The sequence below is a fragment of the Dermacentor silvarum genome, chromosome 5, assembly GCF_013339745.2.
Source record: "Dermacentor silvarum isolate Dsil-2018 chromosome 5, BIME_Dsil_1.4, whole genome shotgun sequence".
Taxonomy (NCBI): domain Eukaryota; kingdom Metazoa; phylum Arthropoda; class Arachnida; order Ixodida; family Ixodidae; genus Dermacentor; species Dermacentor silvarum.
This window is the reverse complement of record NC_051158.1, coordinates 90075788-90094358: the sequence shown is the minus strand read 5'-3', so window position 1 is coordinate 90094358 and position 18571 is coordinate 90075788. Positions and strand designations below refer to the sequence as shown.

The 18571-nt window shown below is 47.2% G+C and overlaps 1 protein-coding gene across 1 annotated transcript; it reads left to right on the top strand.

Moving 5' to 3' along the window:
- The first annotated feature begins 12655 nt into the window (after positions 1-12655).
- LOC125945736 (uncharacterized) lies at positions 12656-13078 on the top strand. Its single transcript, XM_049667995.1, has one exon. The coding sequence runs from the start codon at positions 12656-12658 to the stop codon at positions 13076-13078; it is 423 nt and encodes a 140-aa protein (XP_049523952.1).
- The last annotated feature ends 5493 nt before the right edge of the window (positions 13079-18571 follow it).

Here is an 18571-nt window from a genome sequence, read left to right as displayed (position 1 = left end):
TTCTTGCAGTCGGAGACTCCACCGCGCTAGGCATCCTGAAGGGTCCTTTAAATTATCTAGCCAACACAATGCGTGATATTCGCTTACGACATTTAACGGCCTGCCATAGAGGTTAAGGCCAAATTTCGCGGTAGCCCGTATTATGGCAAGGCTTTCCTTTTCCGTCGAATGACTGGCTTCCGTTGCCAACCCGTTCCTGGTCGTCGCCACTTTACCCGATCGTCAACTGCTGCCCCAGGCCGGCGAGCTTCTGCGCCCGTGGGCCGAGCGAGAGCAGTCGGGCTATGGGCCCGAATTACACGCCCAGCTGCCTGGCCAGAACGCCACCGCCACCTTCCCGTGCCGCCAAGCCGCGTGCCTTTCCTCTGCAAGCCAGAGCAGCCGCATTCTGATCGCCCGGTCAACGGCCCTACACCCCGACCTTTCGTGAGATCGACGCTGCTTCTCTCGTCGTCTCGTCTCCGCTTCTCCGCGTCGAGACTGTAGTGCGCACTCACAGTCGCGGCCTGTCTGAACTTGCCAGGCTATCGTTAGCGTTCTAGAACCGAGTGTGTTTCTTATTATGTGTTTTTCATTGAGTGTTTGCTTTATGGGTTGCTTTTCATTTTAGTTTTACTAAACGTTTCTGTGTGTTTACAACAAACGGCTTTGTCCTCAAGTGGTTTCTCGGAGGCATCGCCTTAGTTAACCGTCTAAACCATTAAAGAAAACAACCTTACATAACACACTGGCTACCCAATGAGTTTTGTGTTCGTGACAATGCAAACGATTTGAAAAGCGTGGAAGACTGGACTTGCCTTGACCCAGAACTTGTGTAAGTTTTCTGACAGAAACAATATTTAAAAGTATTTGTTTTTGTCTTGTGCAGTAATATACGATGCCTGCTTTATACGCTAACATTCGATGAAAACATTTACTTCTCTACTTGACAGAGCCGTGCCTGAGACTTTGGTACTTGTTAATTTGCGCTGTGGCTACATTGACGGGACAACCATTTGCGGCACCTCTTGCTTGGTAGTCTCGGTTTTGTTATTTTTCTGTTATACCATATTGTTTTTTTTTTTTGTGAGACATCCTTTATTTTGTGAAATGGTCGGGTGCTTCTTCGCTGCCATTTCCTGAATGCAGTTGTCCCATTATCTTTCAAAGAAGTAACGCGAGAAATTGTGGTTTCGTTTCGTTGAAACGCTAATTTTTAACACATAGCGTTCAACATTGCACATATTCCTAGTGCTTCCCATCGGGCGCTTTCTTCTTAATATTTATTCAATACTGCCAACCTTGTACAGGTCCAAGCAGGGTGGATAAGAAGATAAACAAAGCAAATACATACAATGTGGATAGAGTTTCGACGCATCAAATTGTGGCAAAAGGCAATAAAGAATAATTCCAATCACTTAGTGTGCGAGGAAACAAGCAAAACTTGAATAAAGCTGTCGTGCAGAATATGGTGTCACTGAATTGGGATGATGCTGGCGAGTATTCGTTGATGTTGATGACAATAGATAGGTGATGGCTGATTGGTTAATTGCTAGGTCCCGATTCGAAAGCAAGTAAAATTGCAAGCGTAAAGTTTACCTTTTTTTGTTCCATACCATTAGATGTCATTAGCCTGCATTATTTCAGAGGGTGAGTCATGCGGATAAGTTTTTCAGTAAATAAACCTTGCAGCTGTCCTCTGTACCTTTTCGAGACGAGTAATATTGTTTTCAGGAAGCGGCTCCCAAACAACGCATGCATTTGCAAGTTTCTGTCTGATTATTGATTTGTGCGCAAGTAATTTTACCCTCGGAGGTAAATTTTTAAGCTTATGCAATAAAAAATATAATTTACGGAACGCAGAAGAAAAAATATTATCTATGTGTAAATTCCAGGATAAAATATTTGTAAGTGTGCCTAAGTACTTGTATTGAGTCTCATCCAGCAGTATTGAAGAAACTATGCATTACGTAAAAGAGAGCGGAGCTTTTTGGCGATAGAAGCAAAGGAAAATGCTCTTATCAGTATTAAGCTTCATATATTTCACACCATTCAAAAAAGTTAGCAAGAGCAGAGTTAAGATGGCTATGATTGTTAGTTGAAGTGATTTCTTAAGAGCGCCAAACAGCATTATTTGCAAGTCCGGGTCACTCACAATGATTATATTGTTATATACCGCAAAAATAATATTGGCCCTAGCACACTCCCTTGAAGGACCCCAGAACCGCCAGAAGACAGCCAGACTGCGGCTCATTAACTGTTACAATTTGGTAGAGATTGGTTAAATAGTTCTTTATCCAAATAATCAAAATTTTCGGAAGATCAATGCGTCTGAGCTTTAGTATTAGGTTGTCATTTGGAACTACATCAAAAACTTTTCTGAAATCTAGTATTTTTCATAAATCTGACCCTTCCTATGAAGGCATGAAGCGAGTGAATGTATCAATGTAATTAAATGTGTCATTGTTGAGCAGCCTTTTCCAAACCCGTGTTTGTAATTAGAGAGGACTGAGTGTTAGGCTAAGAATTTATTTATATGATTGGCAATAATATATTGTAAGCACATTTAACGTACTTCATCGTTCTTATTTGTATGTAGCCATCATCATCCCTGTTCTTCTTCGTGCTTGAGCCTTTGCCGTGCCTGCGGAATAAACGGGTCTGCCAGTGCTGCCTGTCTTGGTCGTCTTCTGTCTTTCAAAGTGGTGGACATCCCCTCCTGCCAAGTTTGTTCAGCCTCTGCCATGTTCGACCGAGCCTTTCGAGTTCGTTGGAATGGACTTATACGGCCACTTGCCGTTTACGCCCTCTGGTCACCGTTGGATCGCCCCGGCCATGGTGCTCCTCGCTTTCTTTTGTCCGACCGTGGCAAAGCATTTACATCTCACATCCTCGAGGAAGTCTTGCGGGAGACTAATACGAAGTACAAAACCACTTCTACATATAACCCGAAAACCAACGGCCTTACTGAACGCTTCCACCGAACGCTCCCTGACGTGATTTCTATGTACTTACGTCCTGACCACACAAACTGGGACAACATTCTTCATTTGTTACATTCGCTTATAACAACGCGACACCACGAACTACCGGTTACAGCCCTTTCTTTCTCGTGCATGGATGATACACGTACTCCGGCTTCAACATCGAATTATTTTACTCTCCTGCTTCGCCTAACACCTCCCTCCCAGAAGAGTTTGCAGCTTGAGTCGCGCATTGCCGTGAAATTGCTCGTCAAAACACCGAAGCTAAACAAGAACAAAGAAAACGTCGCTGCGACAGTAAATGCCGAGACATCGCCTTCCATCCTGGAGACCAAGTCCTCCTACGGACGCCGGTTCGAACCCCTGGACTTTGCGAGAAATTACTTCATTGGTACATCGGGCCCTACAAAGTCCTACAACAAACTTCCGCAGGGAACTATCTAGTCACTCCGTCACTGACCACCGTCGTCGTAGCGCAGAAATTGTGTACGTCTCCCGCATGAGACACTTTATTTCCCGTTCAGCCGATCTTTCGATTGCGGCCAGGTTGGCTGCTTACACGAGGGGGGGGGGGGGGATTAGTGTAAGCACATTTAAGGTACTTCATCGTTCTCATTTGTATATAGCCATCATGATCCCTGTTCTTCTTCTTCTTCGTGCTTGAGCCTGGGCCGTGCCTGCGGAATAAACGGGTCTGGCATCGCTGCCTGTCCTGGTCGTCTTCCGTCTTTCAATATGTTCCATTAGTTTACAGCCTGATGATGTATGCGATATAGGATGCTAATATTGTAACAAATCCCGATCACCTTTTTTGTACGGGCACAAATCTGGCTATCTTTCACACACCCGGTGATGTTCCATGAAGTAATGAATTACCATAGATAATAACAAAAAACTGTGCAATGAACCCAGCATATCCTTCAGAAGCACGTTAGCAAGGTTGTTAGGAGCACATGATGACTTAGTTATGAAATTTAGTAGCATATAAACTACGCCAGGGTATGAAACACAATTCACATCAGAGGGTGAGGTGCCTGTCACTTGATCGAAAACTACCAATGTTAGAAAAACACTCTAGGAAACTTGTCATTGAAATGACATGGAATATCGCCAAGGTCGGTAACTATAGTATCATGAATAGAAATTTGTGATACTGTTTTATCTTTTTTCGCTTACGTAGTTCCAAAATTTTCTTGATCCTCTACTACGAAGTTCGGCAGCACTGTGTTAAACTAATGTTCTTTCGAAGCGCGTAGCGTACGTGCAAGGTTTTGTTTTAGTTCCTTTCGGCGACCGATATGCATCAGTACTATTAAATTGTTTTCCTGGTTGCTTTACCTTTACTATTGTAATAAAGAAGTGTTAGGGCAGATCACCCGAATGTGCATCCATCTTCGTGTAAAAATAATAAATACAAATTTATAAACAAAAATTTAATATGGGAGAGACTCTGGAATGCTTGTAATAAAGAACGGCACAATCACTTGTTACCTTTGCCTCATTGAAATTTACAGGCAATGCATCATGACCTGAAACACAGCAAACATGAAATATTCCTAACATAATACTCAATTATTTTAAAGATAATTCCACTAAAGTAATTTAGGTTTTGCACACAGATAAATGCTGCCACTGTATCCTAAAATGTCGCTTGGATAATTTTAAATGTTGTCGAACATTATCTGATCAATGTTTACAAAAGTGAGAGTACAAGAAGAATTAAAAGTAGAGAAAATATGTTTATCCAGATATCAACATGATCAAGACATTATGGCCACATATGACCGATTATGGCTCAGAATGTGATATTGCTTTGGCAATTTATAATACTCATTCTACTTATTAGGGATCAAAGTATTCAGAGAATTCTGCTGCAGGGTAATGGCTTACCGTATGAAGCAGCGTAAGCGTCATTTTAATAGAAATATTTCCAATATATATGTTGCCAAACTTATGCTTCAGTACAAAATCACAAAAGTACACCAAAACCATTCTATAAGGAAACACAAACTTCTTGTTATTACTCAGTGGAGGTCCCCAAAATATATTAAAGGTTTGATTCTCGATAAGTTTCTAGTCTATGTAATACATATACACCTTTATTTATCGAAGGTGCTTTTACAGAGTTTACAAAATAATCGCAAATGACAAGTAAGATAATAATACAATGCTGCTCTTCTTAATTCTGAGCGCATATTTCTCGCTAAGGTTATAGAACTAAGGTTGCAGTTGGTGACAAAAATGAATACCTCATCAATTATAGGGTATGTCTTATGAAAGTACAGGCCAAGTGACGGCCGTGTTTGATTTATTTACTTATAGGCAAATAAAGCAACCCAGGTTAAGAACTACGGGTCACTGTTCAGGGAAATATATCCGTAGCGTCACATAGAGTTTAATCTTCATTTTCACTTGTGTACGTATTTCTTCTGCGGATAGTACAAAGCTTAAAACATGTAAATGTTATGCTTCCTGTTTCTGTTCTACTATACGTGCCATATTCGGACGAACATGAATGACGGCAGAATACTTGATGTTTCCGCTGACTTGTCGCGGTTTTATGTGTGGAAATAACAATAATGTGACATTGGTAAAGGCTGAAAGCACTTTAGAGCAGTCAAGAAATCATCTATAAAACATTTTTTTGGTCATGTGAAGGAACATTTAAAGCTTACATGCACTGTATATATAGAGAATATCGAGAACGAAAGCAATATTGTGTGTCGCAGTTTTCCAAACGGTTCTATAGCTGCTTAGTTTGTGAGAAGTGAAACTACCGTAAGTATGGGGGATCTCTTGTGCGCCATAAATACAGCATACTACTTAGATAGATGCAAATATATTACACAGAGAATAATGCTCTTAGACAATACTTATTAGCTAGTAGCAGCAAGTATGCATGCGGACGCCTCATGAATAATTTCTTCAGAGGCGAACAGGATAATAGCTCACAACGTTTCTTCAACATTATGGGCTATTCTGGGACGATTCTCACGAAAGGAAGGACCGTGGTGTCTTTTCGACGGCATAATAACGTGTGCGCAGTTAAAAAAAGTACTTGAGCTTACTTATGAGAATATTTGTTAGGCGGCGAGATATCTTGTACAGAGTAAACCCGTGCGCTAATACATTGTGGGTCAAATTAATGGAAAGGTGTTGAAATGGAAGATACTGAAAGTTTCGGCGAAGTCAACATGGACTAAAATGGCGCAAAACATTTTGCCTTTACAAAGGCTTGCCTAGAGGTTACCAACGCAGACATTTCTGAATGCATGACTACGCCTTTTCACATCGTTTCTTTCGCATTAATCACCGAGCGCCCGTGCTTTATGTTGTCAAAGGCTTAAGTTTACAACTTCTTCAATTTAAGCAAAAACGAAAGTAAAAGCCAAAACGGCCCCACCGAATGCGTCGATAAAAATTAAAGTTAAACACGCCGTGCGCTCGGAGCCCTTTGAGACGTGTGTCTTTTTCACAGGAATAAGGTGATAGCGCTTCGAGCTCGGTGCTTTGCGAGCACTCGTCTTCGACAAGAGGAATGTAAAGCACACCGCCAGGCGCTTTTCAAGTTTTGATATTAATCGGCCGAATGTGCTAATTAATGATTTACGCCGTAATTTGAGCACGGAAGTTTCCACCTGCGCGAGCCAGAAAACGTGGTATGGGCGCAGTATAAAGAAGCCGAAATCGGCTTCTTTATAGGGATCAAACCTGGACACATGTCATCCATGACATTGTCGACCTTGCTCTTTTTGTCTGCTTTATGATCTAACTATGCGAATTATTTGGTGCTAGTAAGCTTTCTATCTTCAGAACGAAAATTCAGATTTTTGGTGACATGAGCTGACGCTGAATGCTCAGTAGGATCTCGTCTTAAACATAACACGTAGGATTCGAGCATCATAACGCTTTTTGGTTCTTCCATCTGACCGTTATCATGTACACGGACACGACCGCCTTTGCTAAGCTATTTTTTACCTTTTTGCTGCCTTGTAGTAGTTCTACTTTGACATGCAACCCAATATAAATTTCAACCCAAGTTCGGTTCTCTGTAATATAACTCAAGTAAGAGAAACCCGAGATGTGGTAACGGCAATTTGCTGTTTATGTTCGGAAAGAATGACCTATGAAGCAGGTGACGTGAATGATGTTTTCGTATGGAGTTAACTACCCATGCGTAATCGGCCGCGTTATCAATTTTCTTTGCAGGAAAAGCCATGGCATCCATCACCCAAGTGCTTATGATTGCTGGTGTTATTTTGGGTACGTTAACACTACCTTTGAACTCTGCAGAAAAACTTCACTACTCGCTATATAGAAATATTTTGGAATGTATTGAACATTTCAGTTCAATACATTCCAAAATATTTCTATATAGCAAGTCTATCATTTCTACTGAAAGCAATATTCGTAAGGCCTGAAGAGACAGAGCCGGACCAAGATAACTTGCCGTTTCTTGAAAAATGAGCCTTCTGATGGCGTTGAGTACTGTGACAGCTTCCACCATAGATTTCACTGCCCTCCAAGAGCTGCAGTATAAAGTGTTCTTCTACGGTATATTTCTTTTTAAGGTGCAGTTGGTACTCCCGCAGTGACCTTGTGTGATGTCAATGTGAAAAAAAAGTTATTTGGAAGCCCTGAAGGTGCATACAAAATCAATTAAGGGAAGATTGCCTAAACACGACTAAGCACTAGGATGTATAGTAAACCCAACAGGTGCTTTTTATAGAGAAAGCATCGCCGTTGAAAGGAAATGGAACCAGGACAAGTGTTTCTTAGTGTGCAAAGCTTACTTTATAAGAAACCCGCATCAATCTCATGCTACCGTTCGTTCGATGAAAATTTTATTTTGTTTTTAGTGTTGCCTAATAGTCACACCTATAGACTTTAATATTGGTGTACTTACCTTCGATGAAGTCATGTCCGTTTAATACAGACTCACAAGTAAATGTTTGCACATTTGATATATCTTATTTGCAGTGCATCTGCAAATGATGTCCACTAGCTTTTAATATAGGGCCAATAGTTCGGCGGTCTTTTTTTTAATGCGAAAGCATTATATGCCACACTACTCAAAAATCCGGCAGCGTGACGGAGTGATGGTACCAAAAATAACCGATGACGCTAGGAGTAAAAACACTTCAAAAATTATCGGATTGACGAGAAATCTATCAGGGAGTTTCCAGTGAAGAAAGTAAATTAATGGCTCAGAAAAGAAGATTTGGCACATTTCGTTCTGGGTGGGAGTCGAACTCGGCCTATTGGGATGCGAGACGCTTGCGAGACGCCACGGTAGTTCCACGGTTCTGGATGACTAAATCTGTGCATAGTTCGTGCGTGATTGCACACGTCTCGTCGTAGCCATCTGGCTTAGTAAAGGTTTCACAAAAGGAACGATAATGCTATATTTCCCGCACGTAAGCAGCATTCAGTGTTTCTGCCGAATGGTATTTTTTTTATCATAAAAAATAACATCAAATGAATGCGCGATTTGAAGATAGGTCATGAAGTAGGTGTTATGTCATTGCTTGCAAAATATCAGAAATCTCATTATTAAACACCAGTATTTCTGGACGTACCTTCATGGGTGTTCCTTATTTACTTCCAAATAGCTCCTGATACATTCTGAACAGAAACTGGAACGTACCTGGTTGTTGTGCACACTTTAGCCTATTGAAAAAAAATTTGGCTGCAAAAAGTTACGAAAGTAAATTCAAAATAGAGCATCTGCACCAATTATGGATGTACCAAATACATGCGATACAATATTCTGCCAGACCAGGTAGCATTGTGTCTGATTCTTGTAGGATGATGCTGATGCCTTGTATTTCTTCATTTTACTTCTTCCCAGCCATGCTGCTTTACACTTCAAGTCAAGTCCATGCCATCGTGCCACTTCACCATGTTTCACATATTCCTAAACGCCTTCCGCATGGTCGCTCGGACAGTGTGCCAGAGCCAGATGCTTGAAATTACGGACGCGGTCCTGGCGTTTCAGACATCGTCTGATATTTCTCTTTGATATGTATGAACAAAATAAAGAACATTCATCTGTTTAGAGGCATGCTACCTCGTCAATATATGGTTCTCATTGTCCGTTTTCACACATTTGCTAGGAAACAGAATGGTAAGATTTAATACATCTTAAAGGAAACCGCTATCTGCGTTACTTCTTTCATAGAAATTGGCTGAACATGCGGCCGGGAGTTTTTTGTTCTCACAGGTGACAAAAAATTCCGAAATTCATGCGTCGGGCGTTTGTTGACTGTTTACAAATCCGTATTAGAACAAAGTGTTTCTAAGCTAGTTATGACAAATTTTACGTATCGGGTGTTTCTAGCTTCTTACCTTGGACCGATCCCGGATATTGTGCAACGCAAATATCTTGGACGATGTGTGCTGCTGGATGTGTGCCAGTGGGACCACTGGTCATGGTGATGTTCTGATACATAAATATGCATATTATACAATAATAATATTCATCATCATCAGCCCATATTTATGTCCACTGCAGGACGAAGGCCGCTCCCTGCAATCTCCAGTTACCCCTGTCTTACGCCAGCTGATTCTAACTTGCGCCTGAAACTTTCCTAATTTCATCTCCCCATCTATTTTTTGCCGTCCTCGACTACGTTTCCTCTCTCTTGGTATTCATTCTGTAAGTCTAATCGTCCACCAGTTATCCATCGTACGCATCATATGGCCTGACCAGCTCCATTTTCTCCCTTAATGTCAATCAGAATATCGGCTAAAGCCGTTTTCTGTCTGATCCGCACCACACTCTTCCTGTTTCTTAACGTTAGGCCTAACATTTTCATTCCATCACTCCTTGTGCGATCCTTAAACTTTTCTAGAGCTTCTTTGTTAACCTCCAAGTTTCTGCTCCATATGTTAGCACCGGTAGAATGCAGTGATTGTACACATTTCTTTTTAACGACAGTGGTAAGCTCCTACTCAGAATTTCACAATGCCAGCCCAACCAGCCCAGCCCAACCAGCCCAGCCCAACCACAATGCCAGCCTCTAACCCAATTTTATACTTCTGTAAATTTCCTTCTCATGATCAGGGTGCCCTGTGGGTAACTGACCTAGATAAAAGTACTCCTTTACAGACTCCAGCGGCTGACTGGGGATCCTGAATTATTTATTGTTCCCTTGCCAGACTATTGAACATTATCTTTGTCTTCTGGATCATAATCTTCAATCCCAATCTTACACTTTGTCGGTAAAGTTCCTCGACCATTTGTTCTAATTCGTCCGTATTGTTGCTGAGTAGGACAGTGTTATCTGCAAACCGAAGGTTGCTGAGATATTCTCCGTTGATCCTGACTCCTATGCTTTCTCATTCTAAGTGCTTGATTACTTCTAAGCATGCAGTAAATAGCATTGGGGAGATTGTGTCTGCTCGACTGACTCCTTTCATCATAGGTAACTTTCTACTTTTCTTGTGGAGAACCAAGGTAGCTGTGGAATCTTTGTGGATATTTGCCACGATATTCACATGTGCTTCCTGTACTCGTTGACAACGCAATGTCTCTATGACTGCTTGTATCTGTACTGAATCAAATGCCTTTTCATAATCCACGACAGCCAAAGAGAGCGGTTGATTGTACTCCGCAAATTTCTCGATTACCTCATTGAAGACATGGATATGATCCATCACAGAATATCCCTTCCCGAAGCCAGCCTGTTCTCTTGGTTGACTGAAGTCAAGTGTTGCCCTGATTCTATTGGAAATTATCCTGGTGAATATTTTATACAATATTGAAAGCAAGCAAATGTGTCTATAGTTCTTCAATTCTTTAACGTCTCCCTTCTTACGCATTAGTATAATGTTGGCGTTCTTCCAGCTTTCTGGTACACTTGAAGGCGTGATGCATTTCGCGACTGTTCCCAGCCAGTACTATTCCTGGTCGTTCTGATCTCCTGCCGCTCCTGAACGTTCTAGCCGCCGCCACCGTTCATCCAGCACCTCGGCAAATTGACACGCTACGTTTTGCTGAGCGACCAAGTCGTGCCATCTAGGTCCCGTTCTGCTGAAGACGACGAGGACGTGAGCGTGAGCAAGAACCTGTAGCGTAGGGACTGTGATATGTGAAGTGCGCGAGTGCCGTGATCGTTGTGGGTAAGTGCCAGAAGTGAGCCACAAGCAAGGAAGCAAGCAAGCGACAGCCATCGTGGTAGACTGGAAGAAGAGGGGGAAGAAGATGACCAGGGTGCGGGAGTAGCGGCCAGTCGAGGTCCTGGCCCAAGGCCGCTCCAGGCTCCCACCTGGGATCGACACGATAACCAACTTCTTCCTGCAGCCTGCGGCTGACGAACGCCGCAAGGGCGTCTAGCCGTTACCCGTCTCCACTATGCCTGTCTTCACAGCAGTGTCGATCATGGCTGCCTGATGATAAGGTGCCCACCGCCATTGGAATAAATGAAGCCCTTGTACCGGTTGCAGAGGTGAATCCCTTGGACTTGGTGTCCGGTGACAAGACCTCTGCCCTCCTATGGTGACCTATCAGGTTCCCAACGTCACAGTGAAACTTGCGGAACTTCCTCCTGCACTGGATCCCTGGTGTTCGCTTGGGGGTGAACAGGATTTGCTTCGACGACTTATAGTTTCGCCACCACTACTCCACTTGAGCTCCGCCTCTGTCGCCGCTTCTAGTCCATCCCAGAGCTCCAGTGCGAACCATGAAACTGCAGGCCCCTTCTGACTTTTATGTTTTCTTTCTAGACTTAATCCTATTTTGTTTTCGTGATTAGTTTGCGAAGTTTCGTTTTCTCTTCTCGCTGTATTTTCTTTATTGAATGACTTGCTGTGATAACGAACGGCTTCGTCATTTCATGCGCTGAGGCTGTGCCTCAGTAGCGAGTAATTCATTGAAAGAACCTTATCACAGGGACATACCATGCATGTGTAACATTGTAGCGTCCACCAACGCCGCAGCGCGCAGCGCTATGGTCGGCGCTGCAAAGAGAAAAAAGTAAAGAAACGCAGCGCGTGCTCGAAGCACTAGCTCGGCACACGCAGTGTCGTTCTGAAAGCTTGCTACGCTGGTCGTCGCAGCCGCCGCTCCGCTAGCCGCCTTCACCCTTATGTAAAAGTAGGAACGACGGCACGGCTCGTACAGCAGCCGTCACGTTCCTGCTACTGTGGTGACCCGGTGGAGCGCGCCTTTTCCCGAGCAACACGCTGCCATAGCTCACTGGCCTGAGCCACAGTTCGACCCACAACTGCCGCCGTTCTTGTCCAGCTACGTCGGCGCGTGGTTCGCCCAGTTCGAGGCCGCTCTGGAGCTGAACAACATATGAATTCAGGAGTTTAAGTACGCGGTACTCCTCGACTTCCTGCCGCTTGTTCTACAGCTCCAACTCAGCGTTCCATCGCCTGGCCCGCGCCCGTATGACGAACTGCGGCAGTCTGTCCTCAACTTCTGCGGCGCAGCCTAGCGCCCTCTTTCAGAGGTGGACGGCACGGTGCGCGACTAAGTGCCTACACCCTCCCGGCCAGCACCAGACGCGTCTCTTTCAACGCCCGTAAGCCACCATCAGGCGAGCCTTCCTCCCACGAGTTGCCCCGACACAGTCTCGTCGACTAACAGTTGTGCTACCGCACAGTCCCCGGCCTCCGGCTCTCTCCAGGGGTCCCTTTCGTGCGCGTACGCGCATAATGATGTCACCAAGGGTATCGACACGACCATGATACCGGCCACGTCATTGCCTTGCTCACCTCCAACGATGACACGCGACAGTGGTGCCATCGCCGACCCTACGCCGGCTCCTGTGCCCCACGACATCGCTCCTGCCATTCGGCCCCCGACCAAAGCTTCACCCGATTTGTCTACGCTGCCGGCTGAGCGAGCCTCCGAGACAGCGCGCGAGCCCTACCCCGTGCCGTCTCCGCTGCCTCTGACCTTGTCAACTGTCGACACACCGCGGCACCTACAAGCCAGCGAGAGCGCCGCAGCACCAGTAGCAGCAGCGACCTTCGTCCCTGCCCTGCACTGCCTGTCCTCTCTTTCTGCCGACTTGCCTTTAGGGCCTTCCGGTGACCGCTCTAACAAGTCGGAGGTTGAAGGCTGTGCACAATACGTCAGGTGGACTGCCACCACCATCCCGTGACGCGAGTCTCGATGGTGTCTCGCACCCATCACCTGATCCTGTCCGTCGCGTCGTACCCAGGTTGGAGCTCGCCAAGAACATTACCCGGGAGCTGCCGCCCCGGCTGAATTTCGACAACCCGCGTCGGTACCGTCATTGACCGCTGTCCGACGACGCCTTCCTCGCCGCCAACAGCGCCACTCGACTCCAGCGCCATTAACCGTGGCAACACCCAGGGTGCAGCAGGCGCATACCAGACCCTGATGCATGAACGCATCTCGCTGAATGACCGCGGAAACTCGCTGTCAGAACGCTGGAGTAAGGAGGCGCAGCTATAGCCGCGAGCGAATTGACCTTCGTGCCGCATCTCGCTTCAAAGCGAACTAAAAGTCGAAAACGCGGCGCATAAGAAGTTACCGGCTCTAGTTGAACTTTGTTCACGGCGCAAATCGCTTTGAAGAGGAGGCGCGCGCACGCGCCCTTTTTCCACGTCGCAGATCGCTTTCGAGATACGACACCCACGCGGCCGCCGCCGGAGCAAAACGCCCCCCCCCCCCAATGCCTGACGCGCGACAGAAGCAGCGCGCTTCCGCCCCGCCTTTTCTCGCGCGCGCGCGAGATTGAGCAGCAAGTGTGGGCTGACGCTCGCAAGCTTGCACTCGCACACACAGCGTACCGCCGGCACGCTGCGACGATTTTGCCGCGTTTGGACTTTATACGGAACCTCAGAACGACGTCCACGACCACGGCAGAAGTTCGCTTGGAGTGTCCATATAATTGCTATCGCAATATAATATATCCGCTCATCTCATTATACATTGTCTCACTCATGGCTGATCCTTGGATTATTACGACCTTAGTGGTTTCTATCTTGGCATGCACAATCTGCTAGTGCGATAAGTCATCACCGCGAGTGAGCTTGTACGCACATCGTGCCTCCATTATTCCGCAAGCAAGGTGAACCGATATCACCTCTGCTTATCGTTCAAGCACTCACCACGTTCGCACTCACTTCCACTCACAACCACTCTCTCATGTTCACACCCACCTGCACTCACACTCACGTTAACACTCACCTATACACACCCAGAAGCACTCACCCCGTTCACAATCGCAGCACTCAGTCACGTTCACACTCAGCTCCACTCACACAGCACTCAGTCACGTTCACACTCATCTCCACTCACACTCATTGGCTCTCACCTCCACTCACACTCACTGGCACTCACCTCCACTCACTCACACTCACTGGCACACACTCACTGGCACTCACTTCCACTCACACTCACTGGCACTCACGCGCACTCGCACTCACTTCCACTCACAGTCACTGGCACTCACTCACACTGGTACTAACTTCCACTCGCACTCACTGGCACTCACTCGCACTCGCACTCACCTCCACTCACGCTCACTGACACTCACTCGCACTCGCACTCACCTGCACTCACACTCACTGGCACTCACTCCCACTCGCACTCACCTCCACTCACACTCACAGGCACTCACTCCCACTCGCACTCACCTGCACTCACACTCATTCACACTCACTCGCACTCGCACTCACCTCCACTCACACTCATTGGCACTCACTCGCACTCACGCCTTTGAAATGAGTGCGAGTGAGTGTGAGTGAGTGCACGCATGAGTGAGTGCGCCGACCTAATATATATATATATATATATATATATATATATATTGTGACTGAAGCGAGATGGAGGCGAAGGATGTATTTACAAAATATATACAGAGGAGGCTAGGGCAAGGGACGTCCGATCCGGGCCAAGAGCTAGCGTCGTCATCGTCGTCTTTGGCGTGCTGCCAAGCATCGCGTTGATCCATTTATGGATTGCTCCGTAACATCACTCTCCGGCTGCTGAAGCGCCGTCCTGGCGCTTGCTATTAAGGCGAGGAGCTGGAAGAGCAGTATGGCTTCAACCGGGACACATGAACGACTTCAGTTGGCAGCGATGAGGTCGAAGAATCAGGATCCAGGAGTACAATTTCGTAATTTACGTCACCGAGTTCACGAAGGACCTTGTAGGGTCCGGTGTAATGTGAGAGGAGCTTCTCTGATAGGCCAATGCGGTGGCTTGAAGAGAGCCAGGCGTGAAGTGCACGCTTCTGTGTCGGCTATCGTAACGGGACTTCTGGGCTGCTTGCGAAGCAGAAAGTCGATCGTGGGCAAGTTGACGAGCTGCACGGGCTCTAGCTGCGACGTCACTGGTGTATTCAGTAGGCGAGTGAGGAGCCGAAGGAAGTAGAGTCTCGAAGGGCAACGCAGGATGTCGGCCAAACAGCAGATAAAACGGTGAATATCAGGCGGTGTCATGCCGCGAGGAATTGTACGCAAAGGTAACAAAGGGTAACTTGCAGTCCCAGTCACGGTGATCTGGTGAAACATACATGGCCAGCATCTCGGTTAGCGTTCGGTTCAGGCGCTCGGTCAATCCATTCGTCTGCGGATGATAAGCAGTGGTGAGCTTATGTTCAGTGGAGCAAGCACGAAGGATGTCATCTACCACTCTTGATAGGAAGTATCTCCCGCGATCGGTGAGGAGCTGCCGAGGGGCGCCATGATGTAGAATTACGTCATGTAGGAGAAAGTCAGCGACGTCTGTAGAACAGCTTGTCGGTAAAGCCCTGGTGATTGCGAAGCGCGTGGCGTAGTCTGTCGCGACCGCAACCCATTTGTTTCCCGAGATGGACGTAGGGAAAGGGCCTAGAAGGTCAAGGCCGACGCGGAAGAATGGCTCTGCAGGGATGTCAATAGGTTGTAGCTGGCCTGCAGGCAGCGCTGAAGGGCGCTTGCGGCGTTGGCAGCGTTCACAAGCAGCGACATAGCGGAGCACAGAACGGTACATGCCAGGCCAGAAAAACCGGCGTCGGATGTGGGCGTAAGTACGAGAGACACCTAGGTGACCGGCAGTTGGTACGTCATGAAGCTGATGAAGAACACTGGAGCGAAGATGGCGAGGTAGGACAAGCAGAAGCTCTGGGCCATCCGGGCTGAGATTACGACGATACAGAATGTTCTCGTGTAGCTCAAACAGGCGAACAGAATGGTCTGGTGATGGAGAGGTAAGACGGTCGATGATAAGCCTTAAGGACGCGTCCCGTCGCTGTTCGGTGGGGATATCATCCAATGCAAGGATAGACAGTACGCAGGCGTCGGAGTCAGGTTCAATAAGGTCGGGAGCATTGACAGGGTGACAGGACAAGCAATCAGTGTCCTGGTGCAATCGTCCAGATTTGTAGTGCACATCAAACGAGTATTCTTGAAGCCGTAATGCCCAGCGGCCGAGACGTCCAGACGGATCCTTCAGCGACGAAAGCCAGCATAGAGCATGATGGTCTGTAATTACAGAAAAAGTTCGGCCAAACAAGTAAGGTCTGAATTTGGTGACAGCCCACACTAAAGCCAGGCACTCGCGTTCAGTGATGGAAAAGTTTCGTTCAGACGAGGACAGAAGGCGACTGGCGTAGGCGATGACACGTTCCTTGCCGTGCTGTGTTTGGCCAAGGACAGCCCCAATTCCATGACCACTGGCATCAGTGCGAAGTTCCGTAGGCGACGAGGGGTCAAAATGGGCCAGTATTGGTGGTGTAGTGAGTAGGCGGACGAGGGCCGAAAACGAAGCTGCTTGTTCGGGTCCCCACACGAAAGGAACGTCCTTCTTCAAGAGTTCCGTAAGAGCGCGGGCGATGTCCGCGAAGTTCCGGACAAAGCGACGAAAGTAGGAACATAATCCTACAAAACTGCGGACGTATTTGGCTGAACGCGGCACGGGAAATTGTTGCACTGCTCGCACCTTGTCGGGGTCTGGTTGATCACCGGCAGCACTGACAAGGTGACCGAGCATAGTTATCTCCCGCCGCCCGAAACGGCACTTGGCGGAGTTCAGCTGAAGGGTGGCTCTTCGGAAGACGGCAAGAACGGCCGATAAACGGGTGAGGTGGCTCTCAAATGTAGGCGAGTAGACAATCACATCGTCTGAATAGCATAGACAGATGGACCGCTTATATCCCCGCAGCAGGAGTCCATCATACGTTCGAAAGTTGCTGGGGCATTACACAGTCCGAACGGCATGACCTTGAATTGGTATAGGCCATCGGGCGTAATAAAGGCCGATTTTTCGCGGTCCATAGGTTCGACTGAAATCTGCCAATAGCCAGACCGAAGGTCAATGGAAGAAAAATATTGGGCTCCATGAAGGCAGTCGAGGGCGTCATCGATACGAGGCAAAGGGTAGACGCCTTTATGAGTGACTTTGTTCAAATTCCGATAATCAACGCAGAAACGCCAGCTGCCGTCCTTTTTTTTCACGAGGACGACAGGGGAGGCCCACGGGCTAGATGAAGGTTCTATGACGTCTTTTGTAATCATTTTGTCGACCTCGTTCTGGATGACTTGACGTTCGTGATGCGATACGCGATATGGATATCGGCGTATAGGAGTGGCGTCACCAGTGTTTATTCGATGAGCCACGACAGATGTTTGGCCTAGAGGACGGCCGTCAAAATCAAAGATGTCACGATAGGACGCCAGGACCCGGTAGAGATCTTGGGCTTGCGCCTGGGTCAGATCGGGAGCAATCATCTTGTTAATGTCCTCGAGAGACGAAGGCGCGAAGTTAGCCGAGCAAGAAGGTGGCGAAACATCGGCATCCAAAGTGGCAATCTTGCAGGGGTCAAGCGCGGAAATGGTGGCCAACGACATGCATTGCGGGATAACCTGAGTCAACAGGCTGACGTTGAGAAGCGGCACGACCACCTTATTGTCAGCAACGGAAACAATGGCCAGGGCGACATCGCGGGCTAACAGGACGTCGATAATCGGAGACAAGACGTAGTCACCATCGGGAATGTCATGTGAAGACGTCAAAGTAACCTATGTAGCAGCTTGAGGCGGCAAACGAACGTGGTGGCGAGAGCATAAGCGTGGCGTTATGTCAGCTGGACTGTCGGGAGGATGGGGCAGCTCAAGCTGAAGAGCACCGGTCGTACAATCAATGAGGGCAGAATGAGCGGACAAAAAATCTAAGCCGAGAATAAGGTCATGGGGGCACTTCTCGATGACGGCAAATTCGACGGAAGTGGGATGACCAGCAATGCAGACGCGGGCGGTGCACATCCCAAGAACGGCAGGAGTCCCTCCATCAACGACGCGGAGGGTGCGGGAGGCGGCAGGCGTGAGCACTTGATGAAGTCGTCGACGAAAATCTGCACTCATTACAGAGATGTGCACGCCAGTATCGATGAGTGCAGAAATACTTATGCCATGAACATCAACGTCTAACAAGCTTCGTCTTGTCGGCAGCGTCAGAAGAGGATTTGTGGCGGCAGTCGTCAATGCAGCGTCACCTCCGGGCGCTGTATTGTTTAGTTTTCCTGATAGGCACGAGCAGGGTTGAAGGGGGACGACGGGCGGCGAGTCTGTGGTGAGCGCGACGACGGGCGACGGCCTGGAGGCGAGCGTGACTGGTGACCAAGCGGCGACGGGGAGCGGCTACT